At 37.9% G+C, this 15,965-nt stretch overlaps 1 protein-coding gene across 2 annotated transcripts; it reads left to right on the forward strand.

Moving 5' to 3' along the window:
* The first annotated feature begins 3,942 nt into the window (after positions 1-3,942).
* Positions 3,943-14,651, forward strand: TWISTNB (TWIST neighbor). Of its 2 annotated transcripts, none has more exons than XM_023215949.1 (4): positions 3,943-4,261; positions 8,083-8,224; positions 11,128-11,336; positions 12,648-14,651. In XM_023215949.1, the coding sequence occupies exons 1-4, from the start codon at positions 4,008-4,010 to the stop codon at positions 13,057-13,059; spliced, it is 1,017 nt and encodes a 338-aa protein (XP_023071717.1). In that variant the 5' UTR covers positions 3,943-4,007; the 3' UTR covers positions 13,060-14,651. The 2 variants fall into 2 exon arrangements, with proteins under 2 accessions (XP_023071717.1, XP_023071716.1); XM_023215948.1 differs by having other exon boundaries at positions 3,986-4,312.
* The last annotated feature ends 1,314 nt before the right edge of the window (positions 14,652-15,965 follow it).

Below are 15,965 nucleotides of genomic sequence, written 5' to 3' on the forward strand. Positions count from 1 at the left end.
ACATTGTGGAAGTTCCAGGGTTTAGACAGGAGGTCTTGTGTGCTTCCTGCTTTATCTTGGAAATCTGCATAGCTGCCAGGAAAGCAAGCTCACTTTAGCTTGCTGGAACACCAGACACATGGCGCCACATACAAGGACAGATGCACAAGTGAACCCAATTGAGTCTTGCCCAAATTTGTCCCCATAGAATTATGAGTTAAATTAATAGTTTTATTTAAAGGCACTAAATTTGAGGATAGTTTGCAGCAAAAGCTAACTGATACAATGACATTTTTCATGGAATGCTCTTTATAGGAATTTTTTAATGCAAACTATTGTGTATAGTCAAAAATTCCTGTCTGATTCCATCTTCATATAATCCTACTGTAATAATTTTAGCTTTTTGAAAAATGAAAGAAATTTGCCTAACATCACACATCTAGTAAGTGACAGAGCCAGGATCTGAACTCCAGCAATTGACTTTAGCATCTAGGAATGCTCTTCACTTTGTACTAGGCTGGTGCAAAAGTAAGTGTCATTTTTCCCATTAAGAGTAATGGCAAAACCCACCATTACTTTTGCACCAACCAACACTATTAAACCATCTAAAACTGGAGGATTTTCTGTAACAACTTCAATCTTCTGATTAAGTTTCTGATTTTTTTCTGTATAAAACATTAAAATCATATATAAAATACACAAAAGTAAAAGAAAACCATAAACTCACATTCAAGAAATAACTAACATTAACATATGGTATAGACATGTGTCGCTTAATGACAAGGATCCATTCTGAGAAATGCCTCATGAGGCAATTTCATCATTGTGTGAACATCATAGAGCGTACTTACATAAATCCAGATGGCGTACCTTACTACACACTTATGCTATATGATGTGCTATGCTAATCTCCTTCTTTATCAGCTTTGGTCATGTACATAGAAAAAGTGAAGATCTTTAGTAATTGAAAGGATAAGTTATGGCATAAGTCATGCCTGGATTAGATTCCTTGATTGATAAATAGCCTATTGCTATTTAGCTGGTTGGTAAATAGCCTGTAGCCTATTGCTCCTGGTCTACAAACCTGAACAGCTAGTGTTACTGTACTGAATACTGTAGGAAACTGTAACACAGTGGCAAGTATTTATGCAACTAAGTATATCTAAACATAGAAAAGATACAATAAAAAGATATGTCATTATAAACTTACAGGGCCACCATCACATAGGTCAGCTGTTGTTGACCAAAACATAGTTATGGGACACAAGATTGTATTTGTGCATCTAGATTTTTTTCTAAGTGTATAAATGTGCGTGTATTCTATAAAAAGCAGAGCATGTGGCGCATATTACTTTATAACCACCATTATTTTAGCAAACCACCAATTTTTGCACATTTATGTTGTTCCAGGGATTATCTGATTGGAATAGAAACACACTAATATAATAAGGTGTATGTGTGTGCATGCCGGAGGTGGCAAGGTCAATGGTAAAATAACACAGACAGTTGCACAGGAAATTTTCTCTCTCTTTTCCTCTGGTCATGGGGTCAAAATTATTTCTAACCTTCTTTCTCCTCCTTATAGAATGAAGCTCTTCTCAGCACACTGCCTCTGACTTGACAGAGCTTTTCATGAGACAGGGACCACCATTGCCTTACTTTCTGTGGAACTTGGACACATTTTAGAGAAAAAGAAAATGGTTCAGTTCAACTACAGGTCCTTGAACAAACAAACTTTGTACATGTCTGTGGGGTAGGGTAGGTAGGAGGAACTGACGGTATTTCTGTTTTCTTTCCGGTGTCGAAGGTGGAACAGGTTAATTTGTAAACTAACCCCATAACGGTGAACACTGGCATGCAGGCAGAATCACCTTGTTCGCTCCCAAATCATGCAGAGCGTGGACAGAAGCTAACGATCAAGCCAGACTTTTTAAAACTGAAAATGGCAAAATCAGTTTCAAAATTAAACAACTAAACTTCTAACTGCAACTGGACACACCTAAGGTTACAAAACTACTCCATGGTGCACTACATTTAGTAATTGTGAAAGATTATTACTGGAATATTTGATTTCAGGTAACGTTTTGTTTTGGTCAAACTGCCATGATGTCCAGCTTGTTTTTTACTAAATTCTTTTTTGGCCAAATAGTTTTCATTCAAATCACTTACATCCAGTCTAGATCCACCTTGACTGTAAGGTGTAGGCACCTGGAGAGATTTTGACTGAACTGGTCTGGGATGTCATCTGGGCATCGGGAGTTCTTAAAGCTCCTTACCTTAGATGACTTCCTTATTTAGCTGAGTTTGAGCACACTGAACAGAAGGGTCCTGCACAGGGGTTTTACAGGACTTTGCAACAAAATCAAGGTAAGGGCCATTAAGTTTCCCATTTATGGACTTAAAATGTCTACTATTAGGTTTTGGGGGCAGTTTCATCCTGCTATCATCTCATGCTGAGTTTGCAGTCATTTAAGGAATATTAAAGAAAATACTTTTTATTTATCTTGTTTGACCCTCCTATCATCTCTCTAAGGTAGCAGGGCAAGCATTATTTTTCCTATTTTACAAGTCAGAAATCAGGGTTAGAGAGGTTAAGAAGCTTTTTGCAGTGTCTAGGAGATGAGGGAGTATGTTAGTACTCGCATCACTGCTATACATTTCTCTTGGCACTTACCTAGCATAACCTGTTATATGTTTACGTTTACATCCCACTTCCACTTAGGCTGCGAGCTCTTTATCACTTATTATTTATTAACTCGCTATCAGGTTATTCATTCAGAATGTATTGTTTGCGTTTTTCTTGGTTTTCTTTGGAGGAGGGATGAGATGTGGGGGGCTACTGTAGTGAATAATACAGATATTATGGTCCCCACTTTAGTGAGTGTAGGAATCTATTGACGAAACAGGCAAGCAAATGGGCAGTTAATATAAAATTAACATTAAAAAAAAGCATGGGTAACTACCTAATCCTCATAGAGAAAGAGGAGTGGAGTGGTTGAAAACTCTTTGCGAAGGAACAGAATGTAAAATCTAAGCTAAAAATTCATACGTGAGTAGAATTTACCCTTGTGAAAATATTATATTCCCTGGTAGAAGCAACAGCATAAGACTGCAGAAAGAGTGACCTGAAAGTGGATCAAGGAGCATAATATTAGGGTGGGGAGTGTGACAAATGAAGCTGAAGAGAGAGGCTGTGTGCCCACACAGATCACAAAATGGCCTTGTATAAGCATTTTTCAGGAGTTTGTGTTGTCCTAGAGAAAGTGGGGTGCCTATGTAGGGCTTAAACAGGGCACAACACAATCATATGTGTTTCAGGGAAGATCTGGCTGCCCCAGGGTGTCCTCCTGACCATTGAGCTAGGCTTCCACAGGCAGGGAGTCCTGCGGTTTTGTCGGCAGGGAAAGCGAATAGTGTCCAAATAGAATGATATTTCCACTTTGGACAATACAGGCCTTCAGGATGATTTGATATTTGGGGAAACAAAAGAGGATCCGAAGCTGACAGGTTGACTGTGGTATGATTCCCTGATTTAGCATGTGTATAATAAGGAGAGAAGCGGGACAGGAGAGAATTAGTAGGTTCGTTTTCAGATGTGTTGCATTAGAGTTATCAGGCCTGCTTCTTAGGATTTCCTGCATAAAATATACTCCATAAATATTTTGATATTTTATTGTATAGTCCAAGCTTGTAAAATTCTACCAAACCACCTTACTACTGGAAATGATCGCAGTGAAAACCCCTCTTTTTAAGCTACCTACTTAATCCAATAAGCTTCTGTGCGAAAACACACATTTGCCTGCAGTCGGTTGACTTTCCTGCATGCTCAATGCATATCCGAGGCTCTAAGCTCCCGTCCTCGAAGCGCGAAAATACGGTTCCCCCTGCTGGTCAGAGCTGCGTAATACAGCGTAAGGAGTAGAAATTCCTAGGGGCGTGGTAGTTGGTGGATGACGTAAAAAGAGCGTCGGGGACAGGCGATTGTGCTTGCGTCAGTGGCGCGCGCCGTGGGAACCTTGACAAGCGGCATGGCTGCGGGTTGTTCAGAGGCGCCGCGGCCAACGGCGGCTTCTGATGGGTCTCTGGTAGGGCAGGCTGGAGTCCTGCCTTGCCTAGAGTTGCCGACTTATGCCGCTGCTTGTGCGCTGGTGAACAGTCGCTACTCATGCCTGGTGGCTGGGCCGCACCAAAGGCACATCGCGCTGTCTCCCCGCTACCTGAACAGGAAACGCACCGGCATTCGAGAACAGCTTGATGCAGAGCTCCTTCGCTATTCTGAGAGGTACCGATCTCTTTGCCTGTTCCTTCTTTTGTGCACGGGAAGTAGCAGCAGGTGGGTATGCTGACAACGCAGCAGAAAGGGGGCAAATAGTAAAGGTCGCATTGCCCCCCCAGAGCTTAGCCCCGTGGAATTCTAGAGTCGCGATTCGCCCCTCAAGGCCAGTACCACTCTGGTGAAGATCTTTATAGGGTCCCTTTCATAGATAGAGAAGAAAACTTAAAGATGAAGTTCAGGTGTCGGCGGAGGGAGTGGAGATTCTCGCTCCAGAACCCTGGTGTAGGGGTAGGAACAGACCAGGGGTCTGGAGACCTAGTAGGCCCAGTTCTGTTTGGCATTCAACGTTTCATTTATCCCGTTCCGGATGATGTTTTCTCATTTGACAATAAAAATTTGGTTTGCAGTGCTTAAGTAGATTCTCATTCCATCGAAGATTGCACATGAAGCATTAGTACAACCGTTCTACCTGTAAAACGTGAAGCACGTTTTTTTCTTATTGGATTTCAATCTGGTAATTTCCCCATTTTCTCTTCTTTTGGACCTGAGTTGTTTTTAAGACGATTTATTCAGTCGAACTAGTGAGCCTGTTGTTTTTGGAAGAGAAAAAAACAAAATGTATGCATTTATATTACGGTATTCAAAAGTGCCTTGAAAACAGAATTACAGAGATGTTTGGCGGGGGACGCGGGCATGTGCTGCAGTATTCCTCTGGACCATACTTTGGTTCAAAAGCGAGGTTCTAATACTAGAGTGAATGGATTCTTTAGGGATTCATGACTGTCCTTCAGGAATTCTTATGTGAAGTTCCTTGGGCACTGTATCGGAAACTTTTATCACTTTCTTAAGGGATCCTTGACCTCCACACACAGGTTAATAATCAAGTATCTCTAGAATATACAGCTTCTTCCAAGCACCAATATACACTTCTCGTATGTTTATATTATATACCGAACACTTGAGATACAAAAACAAACAAAAAAATGAAATCCCTATTTCAAGGAGCTTTAAGCTGTAGTAGAGATACAAATACAAGCCAATAAATAGTAAGGTGTTAAAATTTGACAGCAATCTAATAAGATAAGGAGTGTTGAATTGGGATCTTGGGACCTTTGAGAACAACTTGATTGAAGACGGTACTTTCACATGGTAGCATTCCAGGCAAAGAGTGGCATAAACAAACGGATACTGGATGTGAACCGGTATGCTTTGCCCAGAGAACCGTATCTATTATATAAGTAGAATAAGGTTTATGTCAGGGAAAGGCATTGGATGCCACTGGAGACGAGGGCAGGGGTGACTCAGAGAGGATGGCCGTTTTGCTTTTCCCTTCCTGTCATTGCCAGTTTTTGTTCTTTTGGGGGTAAGGTGGGGTTGTTGTTGTTTTTCCTTTTGTGTTTCTGTTTTCTTAGGCAGGGTTAGTGCTTCATCCTCTCAGTACCCTTTAACTCTGAGACTTGGTACACTTTTGAGAAAGCAGTACTTATCTGCAGTTCCTGACATATCAGATTTGCAGTTTAAGAAACAGTACTTGTTAGCTTTACTTAATGGTTAACTACCAAATAGGATGAGAAAGTGGACAAGAAGAGGAATTAAGATCATGTTATAATTGTCCAAGAGAAAATGGTTAGAGAGGATGGATTTGAGAGATTAAAGGATATACGAAGTAGTCATAACATCTGGAAACACAAGCAACCATCTTGTTTTCTGTAACCGTTTTGTATTGCCTGCACTTGACAGGCTAGGGCGGGAAATCACGAAATCACGCGGAGTGACTCTGAACAGATCTGGACACCGCTCCTTTCATATTACTTGGATATGCTGAAGACCCCTGGTGAAATTATTCACCAGGTGAAAATCAGGCACCACACTTTGAACTATGCATTACTGATGAGGGACAAAACATTGGACATATAGTATTAACTAAAGTGAGGCTACCATCTTGCCCTGATACCTATTTAGGATGGTATCTGAAAAACAAAAGTGAAGGAGGAAAAAGTATATAGTGTTGAGTGCCTGTGTTCACATATCTAATGACTTTTAACAAAATCCCCCTTGAATTTATATATTGCTAAATTCCTGAACAATTTAATATAGATTAAAAATATGCAAAGATGACTGTGTGTTGATGTTAAGAGTTAAATTAGGTTCCTAGCTATTTGTAAACAGATTTGTCCTTTTATTCAAAAGTCAGAGCTAAGGATATTTCCTCATTGTACTGACTGTCCTGTACATGACAGACTCTTTTCTGCCCTGGCTTCTGCAAAGTTTCTGTTAACCATGATTAGTATCACAAATTTCCAAATGTCCCCCCTCCCACCAGGGGACCACAGACCTCCTTCCAGACAAGGCTTTGATTAGGGGAAATAAAGTCCTAATATTTGTTTTTCTGTCTAGTATGGCAGTTAATTTTTCTTCCTATTCTCTAACTCTGTTTTCTGTGTCCCTAACATTGTCTTAGTGATAGGATGATTCCAGCTTAGGAATGCCACATGCAGAAATTAAAACCTCAGAAGATTGCTTTCCCGAGTAAGTCTCTGAGTTGGGATTTTCCTAATTTGGTAGTTCTTAACGTTTATTTTCTGTGGCTCCTGGCTGTTTTAGTAAACAACATCTATTAGGGATAAATGCTTTCCCTTATTTTATGTGAATTGTGTTAGAAGTTTAATTGAGTTCAACAAAAAATATTCTTTGCTATCAAAGGCCTTAGAGCCATGTGTGAAATTCAAACATATATACAGATAGGTTCCATACAATTAGATTAAGAACAGTGAGAAAGCTGGCCTATAGGAGTAGAGGAATGATTTCAGCTTTGCCTAGGGGAGTAAGGGAAGTTTTTTCCAACAAGTAATGAAGCCACCAGGTTTTGTTTGTTTTGTTGTTTCTTGTTCCTTTGTTTGAGATGGAGTCTCCCTCTGTCGCTCAGGCTGGAGTGCAGTGGTGAGATCTGAGCTCACTGCACCCTCCACCTCCCACCACTAGGTCTTTCTCCTTAATAGCTGTAATTCCTTAAGAACTAAGAAATGACAGTTTGAAAAATAGTTGTTCCTTAATCCTGACTGTTACGTTTGTAGACTAAAGTGTCAGAGTCAGTTCCTAAATGTAGTTGTATTAACATTTGCATTTACTAGCAATAGTTTAAATTTGGGATTTTTCTCCATTAAGTCATTGACTTTAAAATTCAGGGGCTTCAGCTTTAACTGTAATGCTTCCCTTGCTATATGCCGTTAAGTACTGAAATTCAGTAATGGTGAATAATACCAAAATTGCCTCTTGTTCAGTCATGCTCACAGAGATACACATTTTCTTTGCTAAGTCCCTTCTTTCTATCCTAGTATAACTTGAAGAATTCAAATAGTCATGCTAGGACACAAAGAATGGGACTTGGCAAGGGAATAAGAGTTGATTTACTGCTCATGCATTAATTGCACATTTTGTTTCTGGTGTATCTTGAATCATCATTTTAACTTAGCCAACACATCAGAATCCATTGGTGAAACAGGACTACTAAAGTTGTTACAGACTAATCATATACTATTGTTTTTGACATGGGTGGTGTATTTAGGAGATGTGTAAGCTTCGGACTCTTAGAATATCAAGTCAGTATGAAAATGGCCTGGTTTAAAAGAGTGCAGTGGTGCACACCTATAATCTCAGCACTTTGGGAGGCTGAGGCAGTAGGATCACTTGAGCCTGGGAGGTCGAGGCTGCAGTGAGCCCTGTTCATGTCACTGCACCCTATCCTGGGTGACAGAGTAAGACCCTGTCTCCAAAAAAATAAGTAAAAGAGGATAAAATAGATCATTTTCAACTTTTTCTTTTTACAGCCTTTTAGGTGTCCCTATTGCATATGATAACATCAAAGTTGTGGGAGAACTTGGAGATATTTATGATGATCAAGGACACATTCATCTTAACATTGAAGCTGATTTTGTTATTTTCTGCCCTGAACCGGGGCAAAAGCTTATGGTATGTGTATCCCTTTTTTCTAGCTCCCTTTGTACAATTCTATAATTATGTAACTTGGAACATTTTAAAAGGTAATATATACCTTGGGACTCAAATAAATTGCTATTGTGAGTAAATAAATATTTTTATGGAAAAAATAATTTGTGTCATCCAAACCTAGGTAAGTTTTTTAATATCCTCCTAAAACACATGCATGCACAGAATATATGTCCCATCCACTTTATTATTTTCATAGTCACAGAATGATTTTAAGGGAAAAAAATCAATTATCATTATTTCAAAAGTTCCCAATTCTACACAAATACCATTTCTTTACAAAGGTTTCAAAGAATATATAGCAGTATATAAAACAGGAATTCAATGGGCCAGGCAGTAATGAAAATGTGTGAATGACAGAGGACAGGGCAGCCAGTCTGTGCCTTGGAAATGGAATCTCTGTGGAAAAGGTCTTCCAGTTTTTCATAAGCTGGAAATGCAGATATTGATATGAAATCTACTGAAATAGATCCTTTTTTACTCTTTACTTTCTCCTGTCTTCCTCCAGCAGTTCTCTGTGTATACACATGTTCATATGTATACTCATATGTGGGTGTATATGCTCTTTTCTTTAGCTGATAAATATTTTAATCTAATAGATCAGAACTGTTAACTAACCCTTGATATTATTCATAAAAATATAGATCAATTTAACCATGACAAAACCCAGAAGGCACTTCCAATTTTTTTAATTTTTCAATATCAAATTAATACAAATAGTATCTTTTGCCTGTTAAACTGGAATCTTATAACTGGACTACTGAAGTTGGCAGATGTGTATTTGGAAATTAAGAAACTTAACTTTCATCTACTTTGTGTAAATTATTATTTTAAATATAAACATGTAGGCCAGGCACAGTGGCTCACCTACCATCACAGCATTTGGGGAAGCTAAAGCAGGAGGATCACTTGAGGCCAGGAGTTCAAGACCAACCTGGGCAACATAGTGAGACCTCATCTCTACACAAAATAAAACATTAGCCAGGCATGGTGGCATGCATCTGTAGTCCCAGTTACTTAGGAGGCTGGGGTAGGAGGATCACTTGAGCCCAGGGGTTCAAAGTGAGCTATGACTGTGCCAGTGCATTCCGGCCTAGGCAACAGTGAGACCCTGTCTCCAAAAATACAGGGTCTGCCCGCAGACCTTGACCTAAAAGACGGATGAATAAAACCTTCACTGACACGCAGATATTCTGTTTTGCCAGTGCTGCTGAGTGTCCGACCGCCTACACACCAAGAGAGGTTTGTCCCTGCCACTGGCCCTGAGCAGTTCACACTCCAGGCATTTATTTAGTATACAGTTAACAACAGAAGTTCTGAGTCCACACACTTGTGGATAATTAACATGGTTAAGAGAGTAGTTCTACAAATAATTAAAGCTCAGGTACCGAGGTTTAAAGTAAATGTCATTAGGAGGCAATATCTCTGGGCGACCTCCCTTGCCCCACCCCCAGAGGGCCATCTGACTTAAAGGTTAGTTAATGGAGGTAGGGTAAACAGACTTAACTGGGGAAGCCTCTGTTGTCCCTAGTATTTACCCTATAACTTAATGCTCTAAGGTAAGAACCGGCTGTCTTCAGCCTGTTCAATTATTACAAGCTATGTAACCTTTTGGCCTTCCAAAAAGGTTTGTGACTATTCCCTATAACTTTCCCTAATATTTCCCTTTAATATTTCTGCCACTTTCATGAGTGAATCCCAACAACTTACCTTCCATTATAGTATGATATGGAATAGTTTTCCTCTCCTAAAAACTCCTTATGCTCCATCTATTCATTTCTCCCTTCTTCCCTCTGTTCCCTCTAATCCCTGGCAACCACTGATCTTTTTACTGTTTCCATAGTTTTGCCTTTTTAAAGAAGAATAGAGTATGTAGTATGTATCCTTTTCAAATTGATTTCTTTCACTTAGCAATATGCATTTAAAGTTTCGCTATGTCTTTTTATGGTGAGAACTTATTTATCTTTGTTACTGAATGAACTTTTATTTTATGGATGTACCAGTTTGTTTATCTAGACCATCTGGAAACTACCAGTGGGAACACTAGACTTCTGATCATACCAGATAGGGAAGTTTTATTCTGTCACATGTATAAAGGGTTGCTGATGTTAAACAGCATTGTATACATGTCAGTATTATTTGCAGTTTTGTAATTCAGAAAATGTGAATTTTTAATATTTCTGGGTCTCATTCATATGCTTTGTATATATTGACCCTGAGAAGAAAAATAAGTTTTATGTAGAGTCTCATCTTAAAATCATATAGCACATATTTTTGTTTTAGTTTTAAAGTTTCTAATAATACTTTTGTGATTCAGCCAAAAATAGTCATGGTCAATATTTACATATAAAGGGTAAGCTGTCTTCTAATGGAATGCTTGCATCATGCTAAATTAAATAAAGAATGCATTTTTAAGCTTTGAAATTCAGTCTATTTACAGAAACATAACATAGATCCCAGTTATAAAACACATATGAGGTCTTTTTATAGGTTATATTTTCTGCATGGTTTCAATGTAGCTAAAGAGTAGTAATCTCCTCCCCAAGGAATCCTGCAGTGGGGGGTTTAGGTGGTTTTTTTCTTGGACAGGGTGCAGGGGCAGATTAGTTTATCCAGTTAGACAGTTAATGTGCAGTTACTTATATAATAAAGTTTGAGCTTTCTCAAAACCCAGTGGTATTCTAAAGTGATGTTTTGGCATGACATGGGGTAAGTTTTAATTGAGGTCAACTTTTTCCATATTAAATTAGACCATTAACTTGATGTTTGCTCTTTGAAGATTATTTGAAGCTTGTAAAGTTTGGTTCACCTTTTAACTTTGTGGATCTGTTCTTTATGTTACGTTCTTTCTTCCTTCTTCTTCCCAGGGTATAGTTAATAAAGTGTCTTCCAGCCACATTGGCTGTTTAGTACATGGGTGTTTCAATGCCTCCATTCCTAAACCTGAGCAGTTGTCAACTGAGCAGTGGCTAACCATGGAGATAAACATGGGTGATGAACTAGAATTTGAAGTATTTCGTTTAGACTCAGATGCTGCTGGAGTATTCTGCATTCGGGGAAAACTAAATATCACAAGGTTAGTTTATCATTACATAATTATCATTAGGTACTTAATTTCTATTTAATTCTGAATTTAGAGAACATAAGCCTCTCTTTAAAAATATCTGTTTATAGGAATATTCATGCTTTCAAACCATAAAGTCAATATAAACAATACTCTTAAGTAATCTGTAACGGTGGATCAAATATTCTAAAACACTGACTAGCTAACTGGTCTGTATTTTAATATTCAATAGCTCAATTTTGCTAAGTATTTTCTATTTTGTTGTCAACTTTTTTTTTTTTTAAATTGACCTCTAAACTTGAAACTACTGAAAGCACAATTACCTTCCTATTGGCCTGCTTTGTTTTTACACACAAAAATTTGTGTTGCTTATTGTCATCTGTGCCAGATATTTTAATTTCTGTATTATTCTGTATTGAAATTATTGTAAGAATTACTCTGATCTTGAGCTTGATTCCATGGGAGCCAAGTTTAAAGGAAGGAGGAGAGAGACAACTCTTAGAATGCTGCTATTGCTAATAATTTTTTCTATATTTTACCTTAAAGTTACAAGAGTATGGGTTGAAGTCTGGAACAGCTCTTCAGTTTCTGTGATGACAGAAATGTAGTATATATACATAATACAGCAGCCTCACTATTGAGCATTGAAATGTGACTAAGTCTGACTGAGGAACTGAATTTCTAAAGTTATGTTGTTGGTATTGATTACGTACATGTGCCTAGTGCTACTAAGACTGAAGTTCTGGAGAGAGAGCTACTTCATTGATCCATGTTTTATTTTAGTGGTATAAAATAATTCACAATGTTAAAGTAACACTATCTTAGTATCAGCTAAGTAGAACAATGGACTATTATTTGAAACAGGATTAAAACAGTAGACTGGAAACACCATTACTTTGATACATACCAGATCGTATTTTCTATTAGATGTCAGTGGTTTGGTTAATAAGCCTAGGTATTGTGATGTTTAATGTTCAGTGACCAAATTTTTCTGAAACAACCCAAAACTTGGAAGACATGTTTTGACGAGATTCTTATGTCATTTTTATGCGTGGAAACAGTCTGGGAGAAGTTCTTCATAAAGAAAGAATTTAACATTTAATGTTAAATTTAACATTTTTCAATTTAACATTCAGCAGCCCATGCATATTTTAGTGGATTGAGGGATAACAGGATAGAATATTTGGAATTTATGCCGTGGTTATGTGTCTTGTACTGCTGTCATTATTTAGAAAACCTTAGCCTGTTAGGGTATCTTGATCTCAATTTGTTCTTTGTTTTTTGCTTATTGCTCTGTTAATTTTTTTAACTGTTAATTTATAGTTTACAATTCAAGCGCTCTGAAGTTTCTGAAGAAGTTACAGAAAATGGCACTGAAGAAGCTGCTAAAAAACCTAAGAAGAAGAAAAAGAAGAAAGACCCAGAGACATATGAAGTGGACAGTGGCACCACAAAGCTAGCAGATGATGCAGGTGACACTCCAATGGAAGAGTCAGCCCTGCAGAATACTAATAATGTGAATGGCCTCTGGGAGGAGGAGCCAAAGAAAAAGAAAAGGAAGAAAAAGCACCAGGAAGTTCAGGACCAGGACCCTGTTTTCCAAGGCAGTGACTCCAGTGGTTACCAAAGTGACCATAAAAAGAAAAAAAAGAAAAGAAAACACAGTGAAGAGGCTGAATTTACCCCACCTTTGAAATGCTCACCAAAAAGAAAAGGGAAAAGTAATTTTCTTTAGTGTATTTTAAATATGATTCAGTTTTTAAAAGATTGATCTACATACAATTGATGAATAAATGTTTTCAGTGATATGAAATGGTTAAGCATACCAGTAATTTCCAAAAACAGAAAATACTGAACTAGGAGTAGGAGGCTCTATGTGCTAAAAATGATAAAACTGACTATAAATTAATTTGGGGAGAATCAGTATTATTAAAGTACCATTTTATACAAAATAAAAAGATAGCTGCTCTCACTGTCGGCTGTCACTGTCAGCTCTCATATTCTTCCAGGTTTTGCACTCTACATAAAATTATTTCTACAATGTCAAGACTAGCCAAAGGACTTTATAATACAATATTATATTACTGAAGAATGAGTTAAGTTTGAGATTTTGATGATTTGATTTTGTGTGGGTTTAATAGGCTTCACCTTATTACATGCTATTTTATTTTGCTTTTTTAAAAACTCAGAGCATTAACTAGTTTTAGGTTTTCCTTTATCATGGCTTCTACAGTATTTCTATTGTTTAACGTAAAATGGTTTTCCAAAGAAGTTTCTGAAGTCTTCACAGCTCTTAAAAGCCAGGCCTGGACTGACTGTGTGGTGGTAAATGCTATTCATTATTTTTTTTCTTCCAGGTGCATGTGTGTCCTTGTCTTCTTAAGTCTGAGAGGTTGATGGAAAGGACTGTTTTCTTGTACTTGTGCATTTGTTCCTCAGCCATTCTAATTTTGTTGTATGTTGGAGGAGAGTCTAATGAAGACAGGATAAATGTGATTCTGACTTGTGGGAAATTTCAGATTACTTTTTAATGGTTGGAATGTTCTATAAGATATTGTGCTGAAGAGAAAACAGTTGTTCTGTTCTCTGCTTTCATTGAGAAAATGTGGAATGTCTCTTGACTAATTGACAAAGTGTAATGAAATGACAAGCTGGTTGAAGCTGATAATCAATGCATGGCCATATTCATTTTCCACATACTTGACCATCTACTTTGTATAACACATTCTGCTAAGGCCCAGGGATGTAATAGCAAACAAGATAGATGTACTTCCTTCCCTTGTGGCATGTCATAAGAGAAACAGATGTGCATATACACACAATAAATAAGAAAATTAATAATTGTGTTAAGTGGAATGAAAAAAACCAGGGAAGATTGTTCACTCACTGTTACCTGTGTTAGTATCTGCAAATAGATGAATGATTGAACTCCCATGTCAGCATTTTTGTTGCCATTTATTTAGTACCAGACATAGTGCTGATCTTACAGCTAAATATTTGGTAATGAATAAATTCTGCTAGTGATATATGTTGATCTGAACTATAACGATGGGATACAGAATTGGCAGAGTGGTAGATGTTGACAGTTGTCTACAAGTAAATGTGCTAGACAATGGAAGGGTGCAGGCCAACCTCTTTGATTACAATTGAGATTCATGTGAGTATTGAGCCCTGGAAATATAGCTTGTCCAAATTGAGATGTGCTGTCAGTGTAAAGTACATACCAGATTTTGAAGATGTACCAAAAAATGTAAACTATCTCAGTTTTTGTACTGGTGAAATCAGTATGTTTTGGTATAGTGGGTTAAATAAAACAATTTTTGCCTTTCTCAGTTTATTTTTCTACAAAGATTAAAAATTGTACATGAAGCTCACATTAACTTTCTTTTGGTCGGTGCTATTTTAAAGGAAGTGTGAGTTGAAAAAAATTTGAAATAAACTATATCATATTACCAGGACTTAATATAGTGGCATACCCAGGAAATGTTTAATAAATATTCCCTTCACATTTTAAAATTTGAGTATACAATCATGTTTGACAATAGAGAAATTTAATTTTTAGTGAAACAATTCTAAACCCCTTTTCCATAGACACCAAGAAAGATGTCAAATTTGCCGGGTGCGGTGGCTCAAGCCTGTAATCCCAGCACTTTGGGAGGCCGAGACGGGCGGATCACGAGGTCAGGAGATCAAGACCATCCTGGCTAACACGGTGAAACCCTGTCTCTACTAAAAATACAAAAACTAGCCGGGCGAGGTGGTGGGCGCCTGTAGTCCCAGCTACTCCGGAGGCTGAGGCAGGAGAATGGCGTAAACCCGGGAGGCGGAGCTTGCAGTGAGCTGAGATCAGGCCACTGCACTCCAGTCCGGGCGACAGAGCGAGACTCCGCCTCAAAAAAAAAAAAAAGAAGAAAGATGTCAAATTTATGCTATTCCTGGAAAAATACATTGTGGCTTAGCAAAATAAGCAAGTTCCCACATTACTTTTGTTTTGCTTCAAGTAATACTTCTGCCAGTTGTGTTTTATGAATTAAACAGGGAGTGGCATGCTAAACTTGAAACTAGATTTGCTCCTGTTTTTTCATAATGTGAGTAGTTTTGAAAAGTCAGATCTGGCCATTTGTCTTTCCTATAATATAATAACTTTGTTCATTGTTTTTGTGTTCGTCTTTCTGACACAAAAAGACTGATGATGGTGTCTACCATATATTCTTCAAAACATTTGTCATATGCTGCACTAACCTCGTGTATCTTTTCTGTCTTGGAATTTGCTCATATAAACCCTCTAGCCTAGACTAGATCCCTTACCCTCTCTCCAGTTCCTATCATTCACCCATTTCACTGTGCAAGACACCTCACTAGTCACCAGTGATACAGAAATGACTTAACCAGTTTTTGCTCTTAAGGGCTTACCGTTTTGTCTATAAGATACACAACTAAGTATACATGATAAGTACAAATGAAAATGAATGTTTAATGCTTTATGCTTAGTGTTTAAGCTGGTTGTTGGATAAGCAGCATTTTGAACCTTGGAGAAGAAAAACTAACTCTGGCATTCCAGGTGGAGAACCTGACAGAGGACTAAGAAGTTTTCTAATGTAAAAGACCTCAGGCACCACCTTCTGCATAAACTTTTTCCAG

This window comes from Piliocolobus tephrosceles, chromosome 8 (assembly GCF_002776525.5).
Source record: "Piliocolobus tephrosceles isolate RC106 chromosome 8, ASM277652v3, whole genome shotgun sequence".
Taxonomy (NCBI): Eukaryota; Metazoa; Chordata; class Mammalia; order Primates; family Cercopithecidae; genus Piliocolobus; species Piliocolobus tephrosceles.